Consider the following 22,784-nt stretch of genomic DNA (forward strand, 5'->3'; position numbering starts at 1 on the left):
AGTGAACCAAGATACAGAAAGGCAGAGTGACTTGCACATAGTCTACTGTAGCTACTGATAAGCAACAAATACATAAATCCCATAATGCTGCCATTAAAAGAACCCTTAGAAGCCATCAAGTACAACTCACCGTTTCCCAGATGGGGAAAGTTAGCGAACTAAAGTGAATTGTTATAAGTTAATTAGGTGAGAAAGCTTCTACCAGACTCTACACTGACTGAGTATAGCCCAGGCAGACAATATTCTAAAATTTAATCAGCCCCCAGGAAACCTTGATAAAACATGAGAGAAAACCAAACTATGAGAAGTTGGAATCAATACAAAGTGGCTTGTTAAACTCATCATCCACGGACAATGCCTCATTGAAACCTCCTGCCATAAGAAGCCATTTAATCTTGGGACTATCCACTAAATAGGGAAGCCAGGTCTGAGTCAGGTGGCAGTGCACTTTATTAAGAAATGAAACAGTACCATACAGGCAAAAGCATATTTCAATTGCGAACAAAAACAAAACCACACATATGCGTAGTCCCACAGGTAGCAATGGGGCACATTTCAGACAGAACATTAGGCATCAAGTTCACAAACAAAATGTAGTTCATGACCTTACAATATTTTTCTTCAGTGTAGTATAAATACTTAACGGTTATGACAAAAAAAAAGGATAACTTTTAAAATGGAATTCTTGATCTTACAATGGAGTAAGGCCAACTCAGTCTTCAGAACTGTGAAACAAGACGCCTTAACAGGGCCACCCACTATCAGCTGCTTGAACTAACTAGTTTCTCTGGATTGAAGAAAAGACCTATGGTATCTTGGTGTTGAACAATCTCTTATAAGGTGGGAGCTCTCAGCTCTGATTTCATGTTGATGCACATTTGGACTGACATCCATTTTGATACTTTAGCTTAACAGGACTTTTCTAAAAAGCTTGAGAAGAGGGTAATTGCATACTCAGGAGTTTTTTTTAACATTCAAGACTTGCATATCCTATCAACCTAATTACTGTTAAAGTTGCCAGTTAATTTTCCTCCATAAGGTGTGTCCCGACTGAGTTAACCATTAACTGAACAAACAACTGAAATAGGTCAGGGATGTGACCTCTCTAAGCGGTTTGGTATATGTGGCACCTCCTTATGTAATAGAACATATGCAAGACATTGCCAAAACTCCTAAATTAGCTCAAACACTTTTCAAATGAAAGGCAAAGAGCAGCATAAAAACCCTGCTCTTTGCTCTTAGGATAGGCAAAACAAATACCTTAAATCCTCACACCAGGGCCATTACTTAATTTTGGACTTATGATAAGGTTAATTATGTAATAAACTTGGGTTGGTTTCCTATGGCAGTCTTTAATTCCCATTCAATAAAAAATAGATTAGGTTAAGGAGTGTTAGGAGATAACGAAGATATGGGAAAAAATGCTGAATATGGGAGAAGACAGAAGAAGCAGTCGACTCAACAGCTATAAAACAAATGTGATACTTTGTGGAGGGGCAAACACAATGGTATCACTCTATGATAACAGCATAAAACAACTGAGGCATATAACTGACGTGAGAAAAAAATATTTTGACTCTAGCTTGTTTAATAATGTGTGGAAGTATGTTCTTCGATATTTGTATCTAAATTTTTTGGCACGTAGAAGAGTAAGTTTCAGCTATCATTCATTGATGATGCAGGATAGGGTGTTACTGTATACCCACCACTTGTGTACCTGAGTCCCCTGAATCTTCTCAACTTATTTGATCACATGTGTGTTGATATTTCCCCCAGATATTTATACTAAGAAAAGATGTGTTTTGTGGCTGAAACCTTTGGAAGAAGCTTTCAAATTCTGACAGTTTTTAAAATGGCAAAGACAAGAGGTAGGCACTGTTCTTGGCCCACATTACTCCTTAGAGAACTTAGTGTTCCTATGTGAATCACTCAATTTCATGTCTTCTATAAAATTTAATAACTAAGGCAAGTGAATTTATAATACAGAGCCCTAATTTCCTTTCTGTATCTGATAGTCTCAACAAATAACAATAAGAAATTTTAATGTCTATTTCTGTTATTTGAGAAAAATTATCATGCTAACATCTACTCTAAGCTAACTATGTTAAAGACATATTTAAGCTAACAGATCTGTAATCATATTATGGTCATAGGAAAAAAAGAAAAAATATATGCCACTAGGGGCTTTCAGACAGCCAGGGTCTACCTGAAATTAAAAAAAAAAAAAAAGGAAAATACTGCTTTCTTGAAATTGGCAGAGAATGTTATCATCAATGATGAGTGAAGTGATGTCTAGCCATCTTCCAGGAAGAAAAGATGCTTCATGGAGAGCTAGTCAGGAATGCCTCATGGGGACAACCCTGTCACTAGTTCACTCTGCTCACCTGGGAGCTGCACAAAAGTCACAGAAAGTCAATTTAATCATTATGCCTTGGTAAACACTCTCCTCTTTAAGAAGAACAACGGGAAAATATACAGGCAAGCTAACCCTGGGCATTCACCTATTCAACCTCCACAGAAAGTTAAATGTTCCATTTCTGCAATCACCAGGCATTTTATGTTAAAGGGGAGAAAAACAGGTCACAGAAATTGTTTCTGATGAGCACTTGAACTTGAAATTAAGAAACTGATCACAAGATTTTACTCTACCAAACAACATGAATTAGTCTACACAGACAAATAAGATGGAGCATGCTCTTTACCGGTTATTATTAGGTGGGATTCTGTAAGTTGTTTTTACCTTAACACAGACTAAACTAAGGTGTTACATCCAGTGCACTTAACAATAGTCTAATGAGACACGGCCATTAATGTCAACATTTCCCTTCTGATGGTACTGGCAAAGAGTAAGCACAGCGTGTACTTCAGGATCGTTCTAGCAGCCTGCACTTGCACACCAGAAAACACAGGGCAGACACTGATGTGGAAAATCCAATGATCTTGAGCAGGCCTGGCACAGAGGGGAGGTTTCTTTCCCAGAAGGTGTGTGTGATTTCAATAGCTGGGACATCCTAGATGAAAACACATAGATCATTAGCAGAAGACTTCTGCACTAACGAAGAGGGGCAAAACGTATCTGTAAAATTAGTGCACGAGTACGCTTTGGTGAGTGGCACCTACAATTACACCAGAGGCTAGAAGATGAAAGATAGGCGTTTTTCATGTAGTTACTAGTCTATGGTGACGAAGCTGACAAACTTACCTCTGACTCAGGCTCTTCGACGTCTTGCTTTGTCTCTTTCCCCAGAGCACTCAAGATCTGAAAGAAAGTGGCAATGGTATTGTGAAATGAGGTTTTGTAATTTTGACAGATTCAAGGCCCTGCTGGCCACCAATGAGCCCCCTGAGTGGAGTAAGGGGCAGAGAAGTAGACATACAGATTTATCAATGTCAAGATCTAGAAAGGCCAGATACCAAAAATACTGCTAGACTCAGGAGGGAGGTTGACTTGGCTTCCTCCCTTACCGATCTAGCTGCTCGCTCTCCAGCTTCAACAGCTCCTTCCATGTACCCGCTCCAATGTGTGGCTGTCTCCGTTCCAGCAAAATGAATCCTGTCTACTGGTTCTCGAATTATCCTTCAAGGGAACAGAGAGGTCACATAGTTACCTGAGAAGGCACTGAGGATTAATGAGTCAATTGCTGCCCTCATTTATCCCAGAGAAGACAGGGTAACTCAAATTGTTTCAAAAAGTCCCATGTGATTCAGCCAAAGGTGAAAGGCTCTTCCTTATTTCCTGGGCCTGCACCCAAGGATCTAAACTTTCAAGCCAGAGAGAATCAGGCTGTCAGATCATCAATCACTACAGGTGATGTTGACCTTTTCCTAGCCATCCAGAATTGGAATATAAGAACATCCATTAAATCCAGTCAGATTTATTTGCTGTATGTTTTATGTCTGTAGTCCATTCTGTTCTCTACACTGTCTTTCCAAAGGGGTGGATTCTGCAAGGGATCACATCTGATGGCACACCCCAGCCATGCAGGCACTCCCAGGTTGTCAGGAATAACTATACTGGCAAGTAGGAAGACAGGAAGATTAAATGATTTCTGGCAAAGAAAAGACCTGAGGGGAGCCCGGCCAGTGTGGCTCAGTGGATGAGCATCGACCTATTAACCAGGAGGTCATGGTTCAATTCCTGGTCAGGGCACAGGCCCGGGTTGCAGGCTCGATCCCCAGTGTGGGGTGTGCAGGAGGCAGCTGATCCATGATTCTCTCTCTCTCTCCCTCTCCCTTCCTCTCTGAAATCAATAAAAACACATTTTTTTTAAAAAAAAAAAAAAGGACCTGAGGGATCATATGTATGTCCCTTAAAAAATACTCTGTACAGTTAGTGTCTATGAATTTATCTGCAGACTGGCTGAGGGCAGGGTAATGGACCTTCTCTTACAAAGAGTTCTTGCCAAAGAGAACCACGGAAGGGCTGAGTTGAATGGGCAACTGTCCTCTCTGACATTGTTGGCTTTGACTGCAGCCACTTTCATAAAATTTCCCAAGCTGCACATTTCTATCCCAAAGGCCTTCACCTCAACCTACTGCCATACCTTTTTCCAACTTAGGAATCTTTTTGCTTCATCTATTGCTTATCCTAGTCCCATCTTATAGACTTCAGAACTACTCCAGTTACTCAATCCTGCTATCACTAACAACGAGTATTTGATTCAATTAATAAAAAAAAATCTCATGTAAGGAAAGGGTTAATAAATTCTTCTTCCTCATGACAAATGTGACCTTCAGTTAACTTTCTAGCTCTGTTCCTTTAAAAACCTGATGAAGGTATAATACCATCTATGTTATCAGGCAATACTGCCCCACAATGATAAATTGCATCTGGGCTGGGAAGACTGGCATGAATTGTAAATACCTAGCAGAAGGCTATCATTTTGAGCTTCACTGAGTGTGGTGCCCCTTGCAGGGACCCTGAACACCATGCCTATGAGGTTGTTATAAGAGACAATGGCTCCTATGGGGCTTCTAAGCCAAAATGGAATCCTCCACCTTGGGTGGCTATCACCTCCTCACACCTTAGCTGTATACAATGGGGATGCCTCCCCCTGAAGATGAATATGTCTGCTGGCAAGACATGTTTAGCCCATGTCCTTCTATGCAGACTGGTGCCCAGGAGCCTAGAGTGGTCGTGTGCGACTAAATGTCTAATTGAGCTCAAGAAGGCCTCTTGGAAGACACTGCAACTTGCAGAATTCTCACATGTACTGCTGACATCTGAAATCCTCACCAGTACTCTGCTATTGATCTCTGTGCTGACAGCTATTGTTCTATGTACCAATATACTTGTTTTTCTATGGACATCTAGAGATATACAAACTGACTATTTATGACATTAGAAATAGGAATGCTGACTACTGTTTCTGAAATTCCTGTTGAACTTTGCTTATATTGTAAGTTTAGCATATGTCTTGTATTAATCGATATAGTGTCTGGGTAGTACCTTCCGTATTGAGTCATAATGCCAGGAGGAAAGTAGGCGGTGTAGCAGCCTCCAGAATACTGCTCTTCGCACCAGTTCTTTTCTTCATAATGCACTGGCTGAAGTTCAATGGGAAGAAAATTCCAAAGGAAAGAGAAAGCTGAAATTCTATCAGTCAACAATGAAGGCTCTTGTGTATTTTACTTTAACAAAAAGTTTACATTTTTTTAAAAGGTGGACCTGTTTTTCTAGCACAATAAGGGAAACGTAACAGAACCAAGTAATGGTCTTTTGTGAGGTACCATGTATACTTTGACTTTCTCAACCTCTTGACTAGGGGAGACGTGAAGCATTCAAATATCTGGGCACAGAACATCTCCAGGCAGATTCTGAAGTCTACTAGTAGACCTAAGTCTACAGGAAATCCCATCAATAATCAGGCCCTGGAAAAGTCTGCTTAAATCTTTGGATTCTCTAAATAGAATAGATGGATGCTTCCCCAACCACCAGCGCATTACTGCTGAAAAAAAAAAAAAAAAGGTGGATGGAGGAGGTAGAAGATAAGCAGTGTCTAAGAATTACTTTTTCAGAACCACTTCTCTAAGCTAGAAAAGTGAATGATAGAAATTCTGATAAAAAGGGGAGAATTAAAGATGAAGGTGTTTCTCAAGGGACATAAGCGGACCTCCTATGATTTTCCTAACACATTCTGCAACTTTATTATTTGAACAGTTCAGAGATAATCTCCTAAAAGAGCCCTAAGCTACCTGGTAGGATCTTCAGAAAGAATTTCATGCTCATGATTGCTTTCAGTGGTGGATTGAAAGCACTGAAATTCCTAAATGAGCTGTGAATTGAGTCTACAAATGGGAAAACAAATTAGCATGACTTTGACCTGGGCAGAGAGTCTACATTCAGTTACATTGTCAAGCATATACTGCAGTGCCTTCACCACCAAATAATAAAGTATCTGGGATTTTATTTCACAGCAGTCAGTTGACATTGACAGGAGAGGACAGGCCCTCAGTTCTGGGAACTGATCTTATCTACCCTGGAGATAATACCTGCTGCTCCAGGCTCTGACTACAATTGGTTGCCAATTATTCAGTGAACATTTAAATAGTCCAAGGCAGGGGTCCTCAAACTTTTTAAACAGGGGGCCAGTTCACTGTCCCTCAGACCGTTGGAGGGCCGGACTATAGTTTGAAAAAAAAAAACTATTAACAAATTCCTATGCGCACTGCAGGCCCGAGACGAGTTGGCTGCTAAGCAGGACAGGCAGCAGCACCCAGTGGGCCGGATAAATGTCCTCGGCGGGCCGCATGTGGCCCGCGGGCCGTAGTTTGAGGACGCCTGGTCCAAGGAATGACTACATCAGAAACTGCTTGCACCTGACAGCAGCTTTTAATGACCTTCGGTAATTGCTGAAGTTACTCCTCCAGTAAGCATATCCCTTTATACTCTCTTCATAAGACCGTCAGAAAACATGAATCTGCTTTGTTTATTCATTTGGAGCAAATCAAGAACAACCTGCTAGGTATTAAAGCTGGGTGTTCTTACTTGTAAAGCTTCCTCGCTTCCCAGCACTTTGGAGTACAACTCACAGATTATTTTCTTTCTATAAAAAATGAACCAAAATGTTAAGGAAGTAATAGCTTATGAGTATAGAATAAACACTGTTAGTTCCAGGGCTCTTGCCAACATTTTACCATGGAAGGTTTTAAGGGAGAGATAAATGCTAGTCCTGGGGTGATGTCACACAACATTAGGTGGCTATTTAAGTTCCAGTACAGACAGGAAAAGTTTGTTTTCCCTTCAAGGAGCTGTTTGTACTAATCATAAAGGAAAGGCAGAACTGGAAGTACTCTCAAAACTACTATCATCTTTGGAAGTACTCTCAAAACTACTATCATCTTGCCTGGTGTGGTTCAGTGGTTGAGCTTCCACCCATGAATCAAGAGATCACAATCAGGGCATATGCCCGAGTTGTAGGCTTGATCCCCAGTAGGGGGTGTGCAGGAGGCAGCCGATCAGTGATTCTCTCTCATCATTGATGTTTCTATCTCTCTCTCCTTCTCCCGTCCTCTCTGAAATCAATAAAAATATATTTTTAAAAAACCTACTATGCTCTGTCTCTCTCTGTCTAATCCAAGCCCCTCATTTTAGAGATGAGAAGGTTGGGCCTCAGTGCACTGAAGAGAGTTGTTCCACATCACTCAGCTAATTAATGACAGGGCTGGGGTTCAACTCTCCTGAGTATCCCACCTGTAGTAAGTGCTCAATAAAAATTTATTGAAACAAAATCCATCCTCAGCCTAGAATGGTACCCTCTATGATGTAGATATAGATGACTGATACTTACGTACTTCACATGAGGTTACAAGGAATAATGCCAACATTCTGAGTCGATTAGAAAGCAAAAGTATTGATCATCATTCTGAAAAACTTAATGAGGTTTAACTTATTTTGGGGACATACAATAAAATCTTTATTAAAACAGCCCTAGCTGGTTTGGCTCAGTGGGTAGAGCATCAGCCTGCAGACAGAAGGGTCCCGGGTTTGATTCTGGTCAAGGGAAACATGCTCGGATTGTGGGCTCGATCCTCAGTGGGGAGGCGTGCAGGAGGCAGCCGATCAATGATTCTCTCTCATCATTGATCTCTCTCTCTCTCTCTCTCTCTCCCTCCCTTCCTCCCTCTTCCTTCCTCTCTGAAATCAATAAAAATATTTTAAAAATATTTATTAAAACAGAGTGAAACCTAAAATCTAATCAACCTACATTGCAGCTAATTTTTCATTCATGAGTGATAAATAGAAATAGTTATAATAGAAATATGTCATTATTTACTGTATTTCATATTATTAGCTGAGTCAAGTTCATACAAATGTATCAGGAAATTATCTTCCCCATTCCTTGCTCCCATTAAAATTAAATATTTTGGAAAAGTATGTAATACAAGGATGTTGGAGCAATACTCTGACTGTTTATTGGGCTCTAAAAATGAGAGAACATATTTTAATGATGGCCAAAAGAGGTCACTATGTAAATCACTTTGTAGTTGAATTTACCCACTGGTTTCTAAATCTGGCTGCTCATCACAATCACTTGAAAAGCTTGTTAAAAAATACTCAGGCCCCACCTCTAACCTACCGAATCATAATCTACCATCCTCAGAAAAATATATTTTCCAAACATTTTTAAAAATTTAAGTATAGTTGTTATACAATCTTATATTGGTTCTATTAGTTTCAGGTATACAATGTAGTGATTTGACATTTTTTATACCTTACAATGTGATCACCCCACTAATTCTAGTAATTATCTGTCATGTAAACTTATCACAATATTAGTGACTATATTCCCCTTCCCCTTTTTACCCATCCCACTGCGACCCTTCCCTCTGGCAACCATCCCTTTGGCCTCTGTTCCTATGAGTTTGTTTGGTTTTGTTTGTTTCAGATTTCACATGTAAGTGAAACCACACGGAATTTGTCTTTCTCTGTGTGACTTATTCCACTTAGCATAATAGCCTTTAGGTCCATCCATGTTGTCACAAATGACAAGATTTCATTCTTTTTTATTGCTGTGTAATATTCATGTGTGTGAGTGTGTGTGTGCGGGCATACACACAACATCAAACATTCTATGGAAGATTTTGATACAGTGGGTTCCTGAACTGTTACTCTAGTCAATGACATATTCAGACTTCTAAAGGTTTTGTCGTATAAAAACTTTTGAGAAGTTCAGGTACCATTTGGAATCATAACCAATGTCTACACTCAGGCTGATATTTATTTTACTATTAATAAAGAGGGAAAGCAGGAAATCCAAAAGAAAATGTCATGCTTAGTATGGCATAATGAAAGAAAGTATGCATTAGATGCCATTCCTGGCTTTGTGATAAGCTAGATGTGCCTTCACCAAATCATTCCCGATCACTGGACCCACAATTCTTTCTCTATTGAGTGAGTTGAAACAGGTTGAAACACATATGTGTGTATTTTGCTTTTCAGAAAAAGTGCATGTCAGAGAACCTTCGTAAAGGGATAATGGTCTTGCAAGGTGTTTGGGACTGAGCCTCTAAAACTTTCTTCACAGCTAACGTCTTTATGATTTTTCTCCATCCATCTTAAAGGAAAACCCTGACTTCTCAACCACTATAAAAGTCAAGACAAATATGCAAACTAAATTAATATATGCTTATGGGTAAGGACTGTGTCGAGGGGCTGTAGCAAAATACAAAAGGTTGATTTATTAGGATTTTGAGAATATTAGTGAATTACTGTTTTTCATAATGCTACTATATTGTTAGCACAAAAAGCACAATATAAAGCTAACCTGCTGCATGTATTTGAGAAGTAAAATGTTACCTTTGGTCTTTCTGAAGTTTAGCGAGGTGGATAGCTTTTCGAGCAAGAATGAAGCTGGAAAGAGAGGTTACATTTGAACGATTAGGTGACAATGGTTTATCTTAAGAGATGTCTCTTGTTTTTGAAGTGTTCTTGCCTCCATATACTCAGAATTAACGAACCTGCCCACGTCCTCCTAATATTTATCTCTACTAGAACAAATGCCATGCTGTCTTCAGTCTGCTTCTGTATCCAAAACCCCTGCTAAGCTGTGGGCTTCTAAATGACAGGTGGTGTCCTATTCAATATTTACCCTGAAAGTTTTGCAGTTTTTGGCATACAGTAGGAAATCAAATGACAGAAAAATTAAGATTGCATTAAATTATTATCCTGGTAATGACTACTGCCTTCTGTTAAATACTTTATAAAAGCTGGAAAAAAATAAATATAAATAAGTTTTTGTACTGGATGCCAGGGTGGGTTACCCAGATTCCTCTTCATGACCAAGCACCCATTGCCTGCAGCTCACAGCTGATTCCACTCTTCAGCAGAAAACTACCTGCCTCAAGATTCCCTGCCTCTCCCCAGAATGACTAGCTTGGGAGTGCAGTGGGTACCAAGGTCATCCAGCTCCAGAGCTCACTGTGGGATGGCTTAGCCCTCCACCAGATCAACATTGGAAACCGATCTCTCCCTCTGCCTGATCCAGATTCCTTCCCTTCCCCACAGATACAAAGCCCCAGAGCACTTCCCAACAAGCCTCCTGCACCCAAATCTCCTTCTCTGAGCTGGCTTCCTGGGAAACTCACCTAGCACATTCTCCAAATTTAGTAACTTAGTAAAATTCAGTTATAATCTATTTGTTTCCCTTTAATCAAACAGATTCTATTTATTATACTGATATTACTAATAGCATGTATATTTTAAAGAATTGAATTGTGACAAGAAATCCTTAGTTATACTCTTATTAGAAAATATTTTTTTAAAAAATCCAAATGAGTTAAGGGGCAATGATATTATATCCCCATTTTAAAAGGTTTAAAAATTGTATTTTGTTCTAGCCAAAAAGACAAATAGGACTGAAAATGCAAGGGCTAAAAACCAGTATTTCGTCCTCTCCCTCACCTCCTAATTAAATTGTTTCTCAATTTGATTGGCAAATCATTTAGAGCTATTATTTGAGATCATTCTGGGAAGCAAAGATACAAAACATATTTGTGTTAATCCAGAAAACAGTATTTTAGATGAAGTTGTAGACTGTTTAAGAAATTTGAACTATTGTACTTTATGGGATATAATCATAATTTTGCTTGACTTTACACTTTATGTTCTGTCTTGCTAGTAATGATTTTGCATTTTAAGCCTATGCAAGAATCTATAATTTTAGACTTATGTAATTATTTCAGTGAGATCACCTCTGATGAAAGATTAAATCATTTAGCTGAAAAAAAAAAACCTGTTTAGATCTTGGGTGCTTTATACAGTTTCTTTTTTAAAGAGCAGTTGGTATTGGTTATTTCTGTTGAATCTCAGATTGAGAATGAAATAACCTCTTTGATTTACTTCTATATGGACAACTATCCTTTACATTTCTTTGGTGCTTTATTGAGGAAATCAAACACATTGGCTTTGGGTTGGGACCATTACACAGTTCAAAAGTACAAGTTCCTTTCTAGTTTCCAAAAGGCGCTAATAATCACAAACACAATACTGGGCAATGAATACTCCTTCTTCAAGGCTTTCCTTGCCCGGAGCAAAGAGCAGGGTTGAGGCAATATAGTTTCAAGGCAAGAACAGGGTGGAGGCAGTAGTCCAGATAAAACGTTTTAGAAACAGCCTACATAACCCCATTACCATCTGGGAACTGTCAGCTTCTGCTATACATGTCCTTGTTAATAAAGCTGAAGAAAGCGCAGCAGGGCAGATGCTACAATGTCTAACTCCCAGGGCAAGAAGAAGACCACTGTTCTTCCATCCCCAAGTGGACTTATCTTGATTGAGTCTCCCAAAAGCTCTACGTCTGCCTCCTGCTTTCCTTTGGCATCGAGAAGGTGATGCCAAACTGCACAAACCATCTGAAGATGTATTGTTACTGTGGTTATTACGTTGTGAGCACCTGCCGTTCCGAGAGGCTGATGCTGTTTCTTCTGTTTGACAGCCAGAGAACTACAAAATGTTTTGTCGGCAGCCTGGTAGTCCAGCCTGTTCTCTAAGTTCCTTGGATCATGGGTCTGGCTCCTTTTGTTTTTGTAATTTCCCTTCAAAGGTGCCATATGCATGAGCTCAACTCTCCCAGTGGTAAAGGGGAAATCACTGGTCCCTAAAAGTCACTTGACTGCTAGATGAGCCGTTTTCTTTTGTTGTCAGGTGGTAGAATAAATAGCCTTCTTCTTTGTATAGCTTTGAAGAGCGCTAAAAGACATGACAACTGGGAGACTGGCACTCCTTAGCAGTCTGTGGCAATCCCCTTCCCTCTCTGGACCCCTAGTCCTCAAAGGGCAGAGCAGTTGTGAATGGGATTGGGAGGAGAGGAGGAGAGCTCTCCTCTTCCAGACACAGAACTTCTCGCTGCACCATCCTTGGTGAAGGACAGCCATGGAGTGACCTACTAGGAAAATTGCCATCTACCTGAGGTCTGGCTCTGCTTCAAACTGCACTTCCTAATTAGACACCCATTTTATATCCCAGGGAAACAATGAACATATTAATAGTTTCTATGTAGCAATGCTTGCAATGGAGAAATCCCAGAAACCCTAACTTCAGAAGATTTTACAGGATAAAACAGTTCTCATTCCAGAATGGTTGTGGACATTCAATCTCTAGGCAGGGCTGTTTACCATACCACCTATTTTGTTGTGTCTTTCACTGCCACCAATATATAAGTTTTATGGAGGAAAATATATGGGCACAAATTCAAATGGTGTCAATTTGGGTAAAGCTTCCCAGTGTTCTTGTGCTAAGTACAAAATATTACTCGAACATTTTAATACATGGAAACATGATATATTTCTGTAGGGTTATTTATCATTGCTTGAGCTCAATTCAAAAACAATATGCTCTGCTAATGTCCACAACAATACACCAACACCATTTGGAAAATGCAGAACACCCAGCTCTAACTTACCCCATGATAGCAGGCAGTGATCCATCTGGCTTGGTGTCATCCAGGGTTATTGAAATTGGAGCCTCCTCATCTTCAATGATCATACAACCACAGTAGTCTTAACCAGAAGAAAATCAATAGGCTATTGAGACTCACCTCATCAGAGATTCAAGGGGAAATGTATACATATAAACTATTTTGCTAAGGGAAAGGCAAAGCTTAAACTATTGGTCTTTGCCCTAACCCCGTGGTCAGCAAACTGCGGCTCGCAAGCCACATGCGCTCTTTGGCCCCTTGAGTGTGGCTCTTCCACAAAATACCACGGCCTGGGCGAGTCTATTTTGAAGAAGTGGCGTCAGAAGAAGTTTAAGTTTAAAATATTTGGCTCTCAAAAGAAATTTCATTCGTTGTACTGTTGATATTTGGCTCTGTTGATTAATGAGTTTGCCGACCACTGCCCTAACCCTATAATCTATTTCCTGTCAAATACACACACTTGATTATACAAGATGTCTGATCACCAGACACATAGAAAATGATGTATATTGATGGCCTTTACATAAATGCATGACTAAAATTGTAAGATGATTTTGCAACCCTTGAATACATAGGGAAAGACAGGGGTGTGTTAGAGTGAATCACCCCAATGTACTCATGAAAGAAGTGGCAGGAAGGAATCCTCTGAGTATGAGCAGAAGGCTTATCAACAATAGCCACCATATCTGCCCAGAACCTGCCTCATTTAATCTTCACAATAATCTTACAGTAGGTCTCACTGTTACCATTTTACACAAAGAGACTGATGCTAAGAGAGGTGAAGTGTCACACCACAGGCCACACAGCTAGTAAGCAAGGGAAACCCAGGAAAGTGAGATTTCAAAGCAGTGCTTTTCCAAGATGGCCCTTTGTCTTACTCTGCTCATGAAGAATAAGTGGGAGGACATATGCCAGGAGCCAGGGTAATGGTGGCCATGCAACTAGAGGGATCTCTTCCTTCTCTTTCACTGCCAGCAAGTGTTCTTGGGGTCATTTTGTATTATGAGGAAATGAACAAACTGGGATTTCTGCTCCTTTCTCTATCAGTTTGAAACCACTTAGCTTTTTTTCTATTCAGTGTTTAGTATAATGCTCCTTAAAAAAATACAGTTTCTTCACTTAGTACAATTTAAACATGAATAAATGCATCCTACCCTTCTTCTTCCAAAAGGCTTCCTTGTAATACATCATACACTTAATAATAGCTCCCATTGGAAGACGTTGCACTAACTGGTTTCTCTCAGATGGCAGCTCTGGAATAAAGTGAATCTTGGTCGTCAGAGTGGGCGGGATGGCACTAATTACATATTTGCACTAAAAGACACAAACACAAAATACCACCTCAAATGTAAGTCAGAATATTTGCAGAGAGCGTGAAACATATTTATTATTTTGAATGATATTGAGCAGTAACAGCATACAAAATGAGGTCACTATAAGAGAAAAAATAACAAGACAGGTCAATCAAGCCTGGTCATTTGAAAGAGACTGAGTAGGAAACATGCCAGCTTTAATTATGCCACTGCTGGGATTATATTTGGTTAGAAGTTATGGAAGACATAAGGCCTATTTAATATATGCTCCTTTTGACTAGACTGCATTACCTGATAAACTTCACGATTCAACGTCTGTATGATGATGTTGTCACCTGACTGGTCAACACAGGTGACAGGATGACTTAGCTTCACTCTGTCCCCAAGACGCTCCATTATCAGTTCGCTCACTTGACCGGAGCCACCTACAAACTTCCGTTCCTATAGGAGCAAGCAGGCAGGAAACGTTATAATAGCCCAAGGAAGGAATATCCTGTTTGCCACTGATTAGAAAACTTCCAGTAAGCCAGAAGCCATACCTTCACCCTCTGTACACTTAAATGTTGAAAGAATTCATTAGGTCAGAAGCAAAGTCTAGCAAGAGACCTCTATTATCATGCTCTGCAGTTTCTGGCAATGAAAAGCAGATCCTAGTTTATAAAGTCACAGAATCAAAAGAAATGTCCCCTTATACCAGTGGTCCCATGACTGAATGCAAATATCAGCAAGTCTATGGGCTTCCAATGCCCAGGAGTGCAGTGCATGGAGGGAACCTTGGGAGGTGCTGTGCTTCTCCCAAGGGATATGGTTTCTTTTATTTAAAAAATTAGTATTTTTTTCTAGGTTTATTGAAATGGGGATACAGTTTCTAACTCCCTTTGGTTTCTCAAAGCTCTAGCCAAGGGTTGTCTGGAAGATTAAAGTGTTCTCCAAGAGAACAGGCTCAGAGTGCCCTTGTAAATCATCTGGTCATCACCCAATGACGTTCTAAGCATCTAAATCTCAGATATTGAGTAACTTTTTGTAAAAATGTCTGGAAGTTTCAATGCAGGGCCAGCAAGGTGAAAGCTAAGCACCTGTCTGTTCCTCCAGACATTGTTAAGAAATTCCCTTGAGCAGCCCTCTAAGTGCTCTGCCTCACTGCGATCTGCTATACTCACCATGGAAATGGTGCTTGCTTAATCTAAGAAGGTAGGTCCTTAATACAATGCATTTTGTAAGAAGCAGGGGACTTTACTTAGAAGATTCTCTAAGTGTACATGTTGGTAGAAATACATGTAGGTAGACCGAGGCTCGGCCCAACATTTGACAATTAGATACCTCAATCATGCTCCTCTACAAAACTTTGTATGAGCAGCCATACAGTGTTTTTTATGTTTTTATAACTAGCTATTGTTTTAATTACACCACCAAAGTTCTTTATAAAAATATGCTCATAGTAGTTCAGACCTAAATTCATGATCTGTCTTTCCTCAAGAAACTGGGACCATTTCATTTATAATTTGACCTCTGTTTTCCAAGACTTACTTTGAATTTTAGTATTGTGAAAATGAAAAGACCATAGACTATTTTCAGCTTGTTCATTGCCTACCTCTCCATGTGGTGGAATTAAATTATTAAATAATATAAGTTCTTTATACCGTAAACATTTATGATAATTGTTTGAGAATCTTAATATGAACTGTGCTTTCCAAAAGGTTGTATAGCATTTGGCTAGAAGTTTCTTGGCTCCTCTGAATGAATTAAGATATCCCAGAAAGTAAAATATAGGTTTATAGGAGTAATGTGTTATTTCTGCCCATAAGTAAAGACACACAAAAAAATGCAACTGTCTTGCATTTGCTAAAGCTAAGGGTCAAATGGACAATAACTCTTGGGGCTACAAGAACAACTGGGGGCTTCTGGATATTTCCTAAGGAGAAGAATAATGCGCTTAGCAGAGACTCTAAACCTTGCACTATAGAACAGAGCAAAGTTAGAAGTAAACTGTTCTTAATTTAAACTTATCCCATTGAGGCATAACATTCCTAGGAAGGAGAGACCCATTTTCTTTGGATAAGGGAGAACCTTGAAACAATCTCAGAGGCTGAAAAATTGGGGAATTAGGATTCTGGCCTCACTACTAGTTTGCTGTGAGTCCAGCCAATCAGCTAGAGGAGTCCATAATGGAAATGGTATGGAGCCAGGCAAATTCTAGTTGGCAGTAAAATTTTAGAATCTAAAATGTAGAATTTACTATTGAAAGAATGGCCATAAATCCGTATGAAAACTAGAAGAAAGAACAATCACTTCCATTCTATAACAGTTAACATAAAAGAATAAGATACAGAATGGGACAAAAAAAAAAGCTTTATGTCTGGAGCAGAGATGACTTTAAGTACAATAATTTTACAAGTACAGTAATCCCCTCCTTGTCTGTGTGGGGTATGTTTTAAGACCCACAGATGCCTGAAACCTTAGATAGAACCAAACCATATATATACTATGTTTTTCATATATATATATATATATATATATATATATATATATATGCACACACACACACCCTTTGTGACTTCTCTTTGGCATATATGAATTGCCAGCATCAGTACTCTTGCATTCTGGAGCCATTACTAAGTAAAATAAGGTTATTTGAACAAAAACATTGTGATACCACAGCAATTGAGGTGGCTACTAAGTGATCAACAGGTAGGAGCATCTATAGTGTGGAGACCCTAGACAAAGGGACAGTTCAAGTCCCAGGCGGGATACAGTAGGAGGATGTGAAATTGCACCTTGCTTCTTAAAACACTGCACAATTTACATTTATTAGTTGGTTATTTCTGGAATTTTCCATATAATATTTTCAGACTGCAATTAACTGCAGCTTACTGAAATCTCTAAGAGAAAAACCGTGGATTGGGGAAGGGGAGAACAGCTGTACTATAATTTTTTTGGAAATTAGTTATTACAGTAATTTAGCTCCCCCTTACATGAATAGCGTAATATTACCTACCTCCAAAAGGAAAGAAGTTAATTCCCAAGACCTAATTAATTCAAAATGAAAATTCTTAAGCTGTAAATTTATTTTCAGGAATAAGAAAAAGAAGTGAGAAATTTTGTTTTCAGAAAATATTTTTGGGATAATTTCAAGCTGCTAATTATTTGTATTCAAAATGTAGAAGCAATTTTTAAGACACTAGAGGCCCAATGCACGAAATTCGTGCAAGAGTAGGCCTTCCTTGCTCTGGCTGCCGGCACTGGCTTCCCTCCAGCAACTAGGACCTGAGCTTCCCTTGCAGCCCCAGCTTCGTCTGGAAGGTCATCTGGAAGGACATCCAGTCTAATTAGCATATTATGCTTTTATTATTATAGATTGATCTGGGTGAGGGCAAAACTCTCAAATTAAGTTATATTTGCAAAAGGACACTCCATACCTGGCCCCCATTGGTAACCGAGAATATCCGAGTAGTGCCACCACACTGCTTCACATACCACAGGAACCACAAGGCAGACACCTCGTGAGGCTCAGATGTCACATTGATGTTCACAAAGAGAGATGCAAACCGCCTAGCTGTCCTGGTCACAGAATAAGAGCAGATATTAGAGGTTAATACAGATATACTTCACAGGATATCATGGTTTTAAAACACAATTTAGTATGGTTACAAAACATTTCTATGGCTTTAAAAAAAACACTCATGAATTCAATATATGAAGGAATGCATATTTTAACTCTTCGGAAAAATAAACTTTCCCCTTGTTTTTAGGAATTATGGGTTAACTCTAAATATGCTAATCCCAGTGGAGTCTGAAGGATCAATATGCTTCTCAAGGATGATTAAGGATATCTGTTCTCACATATTTGAATAACCATCCTCTACTCTCCACCTCCATAGCCCCCACCTTGGTCCAGGCTACCAATGACTATCACCTGGGTTACAATGGTGGCTGCTCATGGTTATCCCTAAATGGTCCTCTTATATTCCCTCTTTATGCCTCTCTAAATTACAGCCAATGAATTTTTTTTAGAGAGAGAGGGGATGGGAGAGGGAGGGAGAAAGGAACTTTGATGTGAGAGTGGACCATCAATCAGCTGTTTCCCGAAACCCAGGCATGTGCCCTGGTCAGTGTGGCTCAGTTGGTTGGGCATTGTCCTATGCACCAAAGGGTTGCACAGTCTTTATAAAAGCTGTTTGCTATTCTCTTCACCTGGAAAATAACTTCTCCAAACCATCTACCCTTCATAACTCCCACCATTCACTGTGGCTCATTCCTGGAATATACCATGCATCCTTTCAGGTCTGTACCCATACACAGCATATAATTCTTGGAGGATACCATCCCCTTACACCATCCATGTTTCCCCCACCATACCCCAACTACTGTGGTTCATTCCTGGAAGATACCATCAACAAGCACCATCCATCTTTTATGTCTCCCCTTAGTCCACTGACTCATTCTTGGAAGATATCACCCCTCTACACCACCCTTTCGTGCCTCCCTCATGCACTGTAGCTCATTCCTGGAAGATACCATCCCCCACAGAATCTCACCTTCTTGTATACCCCCATAAAATGTGGTTTATAGCTGGAAGGTACCATCCTTCTACATCATATATCCTTCCTGTCTCCCTGCACAGTCACTGCAATCTTTAAACAGAATACCACCTTTATTCTCTGACATTTCAAGTTCACTGTTACACTCTCCTAGCACTATGTAACTTGTTCCTTACTGCCAGTCTCCTGCTAAAAGAGGGTAGGGGCCTTGTTTGACAAATTCACCACCCTTCCTCAATGCTTGGTACAGTGCCATCACATAGCAGCCCCACATGGTGACTGAATAATCTGTAACTCGGGTAATAACACAGATTTTCATTGAAAAAATTATATAGTTTATATTTTTGTTAAATATACTGGTGTCCCTCTAGTTTTACATTTTTATATCTACATGGAATTACTTTAATATCTTTCCAAATTGCTTCTGTAGCTGACTGCTATATAATCTGAAAACATTAGTACTTGTTTTATTGCAAATCAAAGAACCTTTTTATTTAAAAAAGTTCTACTTCATTCACCTACTTTCTACTTACGTTTTAGGTTCATTTTATGTTCAAACCTGCTCTGAAATCTCTAAGTGCCCTTAATGTTGCTACTGACTGGAGAATCATTAGGTTTCCTCTTAACTCTTTCCCAGTAACTTTTAAAGAAAAATGCTGCAGTTCAAGATAGAAAGAATCAGAATGGAATATAAAAGTAAATTTTAAATAATCAAGATTACTGTGTCCAGCAGATTTTATCAATGAGTTCTTTCATGGTAATTCTGTCCCATTCTTCGGCATGTGGGGCATTCCATGGTGCATCAGCTGGAATCTACAGAGAAAGAAGGGCTCATATGCAGGTGTGATGGTTACTGCCCACTGCTCTGCCAAGATGTCCTAAGAAAAAACCTCTGAAAACTGGTAAGTTTGGGATGGATACCCCTTTGGACTCTATGCCCTAATGCTGTTGCAATAATAATAATAACAACAAGAACAATAGCAGCATATACATGCATGTATAAATATGTAATAAGTTAATATGTAATACATATATAAAATTAATAAATTTTTATGATAATTATTATTTAAAGTTAATACCCATTTTTAAGTCCCCGATTTAAGTTTGACACAGTGATATTACAAAGCCTGAGACTAAGACAAAAAACTTTAGGGAAACAAATATTTCTCTCCTTTACTACTGAAGTGGCATCACATACGGGTAAGACAACTATAATTAGGATACCTGGTGAACATAAATCACTAGGTTCTCAGTGACATAGAGCGGAAAGCACACAGGCATTAGTATTAGATGGATGTGGGTTTGAATACTGGTTCCCTTGCTGTGTGGTCTTGGGGAAATTACATAACCCCTTGGAACTAATTTCCCTCGTTTATAAAGTGGAAATACTACCAACTTTGCAAAGCTGTTGGGTGTATTGGAAATGATATGTATCATTATCCAGAGCAATGTTCCCTGTGCTGTGGAAGGATATTAAAGAGCTGCTATTGTTATTTTAGAAACAGGTCATTTGCTAGCTGAACACACAGTTTACCTCCTTTCCCATGTTATCCATTGTCCGCCACAGATTGTTGTAATCCAGATATGCAATGGGGTTCCAGACTGGAGGGAAGGCACCGCGAAATGGGTAAGTTTTCCCCTGTAACATAAAAGTAAAAGGATAATGCGTTAAGTGAGGTCAGCATTTTAAAAACTCAAAACCAACCAACCTAAGAGCCATTTTCAAAGTAACAGGATCCTCAAAAATAACAGGTCTAGGTAGTTTTTAAGGCCTTATTAATTCAATTCTTTTTTTCTTTAAAAATAAACATCTTGTAAATCTTCATAAGGTCGCAATATCTACTAATAAAATTTTGCATGAGATATTGATTTTTTTATCAAATAAAAACACTAGATATTTGTAGAAGGCCTACAACATTAATAGCTGTGTTGGATTTTTTAGAAAGGGCTAAAGCAAAACTCTTGACCATCAAGGCAGGGACATAAAACATAACAGCATTTGCATTCATGTGTGCACACTTCCAAGTGTATGCACACACACTCCAACTGAGTAAAAATATGTGCAGCCAGTAAGCGACAAAGAAATAATTTTCTCCTCCACAGTAACAAATTCAAATAACCTTGGTAGATTATATGATCTGATTTCTTATCTGAAAATACTATGTTGTTCTGCTGTAATACTTTTCAAGCCTCCAAATTCTTTATCATCATTACTAACATTTATTAAGATCTTTCTCCATGCCTGGCACTGGCCTAAGCTCTTCATATGCATTATCTTATGTAATGCTTACCCCAACCCTGAAGAGGTAAGCACTATTAATATTCCAGTTTTATAAATGAGGAAATTAAATCCTGGGGATATTAGCTAGAAACTAGTAAAAAGGAAATTCTCTGTTCCCAAAGCATTTGCTCATAAACATTGTTTTCCAGCTTCCTATATGATTGATGAAATGTTGAGATAGGCTTGTTCTAGAGACATCTTAAACTTCCCAAGAGAGAACTTTGAAATGTGAAACTTATAAACCTTCCCCTCATATTTTTTATAATTCTAAAGAGTAAAAATGGAGACTAAAATGCTCTGGGGTATAAGACGGTGTTGAGGAAACAAGGTCATCTTTGGAAAATGCCGTACTATATTCTGAGAGAAATGGGCAAAGACATTTTACCCAGAACACAGAAATAGCTACGGAAAGGGGAGAAAATGAGATTAGGTAAGTTCACCGGCAGTCTTCACAACACTGGTTCTTGTTATAATTCTCCCCTTAGTTAAAATTGGGAAAATTTACATTTTCCTCTATAAGATGAATTTATATTCAAGTTAATAGCCTCACAAAAACTTATCTTTGCTTTGTAACATTATTTTAAAAAAATTAAATACGTTCAATCGTCTGAGGACATTAAGAAAAGTATTATAGCCCTAACCGGTTTGGCTCAGTGGATAGAGCATTGGCCTGCGGACTGAAGGGTGCCAGGTTCGATTCCGGTCAAGGGCATGTACCTTGGTTGCGGGCACATTCCCAGTAAGGGTGTGCAGGAGGCAGCTAATCAATGTTTCTCTCTCATCAATGTTTCTAACTCTCTATCCCTTTCCCTTCCTCTCTGTAAAAAATCAATATATTAAAAAAAAGAAAAGTATTATAAATATAATTCAACAAAACATGCCCCACATTCCTAATGAAGTTCTTCTCAGGGCAATGCCAAACACAGTATGATTTCATGCAAGGTCCTACAGACCCCATGAGCTTAGCCTTGTTGAACAGAAGTGGCAGAAATGAAGAGTTCAGTGAGAGAGAAGAGCCTAGCCTGGCAATCTGTTTTAGGAATGGGTGCCATGGAATATTCTAAGAAGATCATAAAGACCCACCATTACATTAATTTTTATCCTGCTGACAGAGGCACCAAGTTGATAACGGGATTTTATTAACTTCATTCAGCATTTTCTAGCTTCTCTGCTCTTATTCCACAGAAAACCAAAATCTACTAAAGAAATGCATATATGTAGAAACAGTCACCTACATGTCACCTCTGACCTTCTCACAAGCCCCTGGAAGACTTATTTCCTCTATGGCCTGCTTCTACGCTAGATAACTCTTGAGCTACTTTTTGCATGTTTGAATCTCCAAAGTAGTGCAGTGGGAGGGCCCAGAGATGTCTATTAGCTGAGAACTGCCTGCTAATCAGATTTTCTCAGCCTCTTAAATGTAATGCATAGTTTTCTCACAAAGGTATCAGTAGTTTCTCAATCCTAAATCACAAAATCTTAAATCCTAAATCTTATCAGCAGAAATGCCTTTACAACCTAAAAGAGTGAGGCAGGAACTTCAGGAATACTTCCATATGTCTACTGCTCTTTAAAAATAAAAGGAAAAAGTCTTGAACAAAGGTCAAGTTCATTTTGTGCCTGTACTGAACTCCGAAACGTTCAGACCCTTCCAAAGTGGCCTTTAATCTTTAAAGGATAATATCTTTGATACGGCAGAAATTGTTGATGTCTAGTAGAACACAATGTCCTGGAA

The 22,784-nt window shown here is 39.1% G+C and overlaps 1 protein-coding gene across 1 annotated transcript in view; it reads right to left on the minus strand.

Annotated features, from left to right (window-relative positions):
* Nucleotides 1-432: 432 nt before the first annotated feature.
* LOC308240583 (amine oxidase [flavin-containing] A-like) overlaps nucleotides 433-22,784 on the minus strand; it is a 57,457-nt gene continuing 35,105 nt past the window's right edge. Inside the window, exons 4-15 of the mRNA XM_080653861.1 lie at nucleotides 20,303-20,407; nucleotides 19,490-19,581; nucleotides 17,647-17,788; nucleotides 14,522-14,671; nucleotides 14,072-14,231; nucleotides 12,903-12,999; nucleotides 9,800-9,853; nucleotides 6,989-7,046; nucleotides 5,450-5,547; nucleotides 3,466-3,577; nucleotides 3,203-3,259; nucleotides 433-3,011 (exon numbers count right to left, since the gene is read on the minus strand). Coding sequence (XP_080509987.1) covers nucleotides 2,865-3,011; nucleotides 3,203-3,259; nucleotides 3,466-3,577; nucleotides 5,450-5,547; nucleotides 6,989-7,046; nucleotides 9,800-9,853; nucleotides 12,903-12,999; nucleotides 14,072-14,231; nucleotides 14,522-14,671; nucleotides 17,647-17,788; nucleotides 19,490-19,581; nucleotides 20,303-20,407 — 1,272 coding nt within the window. The 3' untranslated portion in view covers nucleotides 433-2,864. The remainder of the gene's footprint in view (nucleotides 3,012-3,202; nucleotides 3,260-3,465; nucleotides 3,578-5,449; nucleotides 5,548-6,988; nucleotides 7,047-9,799; nucleotides 9,854-12,902; nucleotides 13,000-14,071; nucleotides 14,232-14,521; nucleotides 14,672-17,646; nucleotides 17,789-19,489; nucleotides 19,582-20,302; nucleotides 20,408-22,784) is intronic.

This window comes from Plecotus auritus, assembly GCF_963455305.1.
Source record: "Plecotus auritus genome assembly, chromosome: X".
Lineage (NCBI taxonomy): Eukaryota > Metazoa > Chordata > Mammalia > Chiroptera > Vespertilionidae > Plecotus > Plecotus auritus.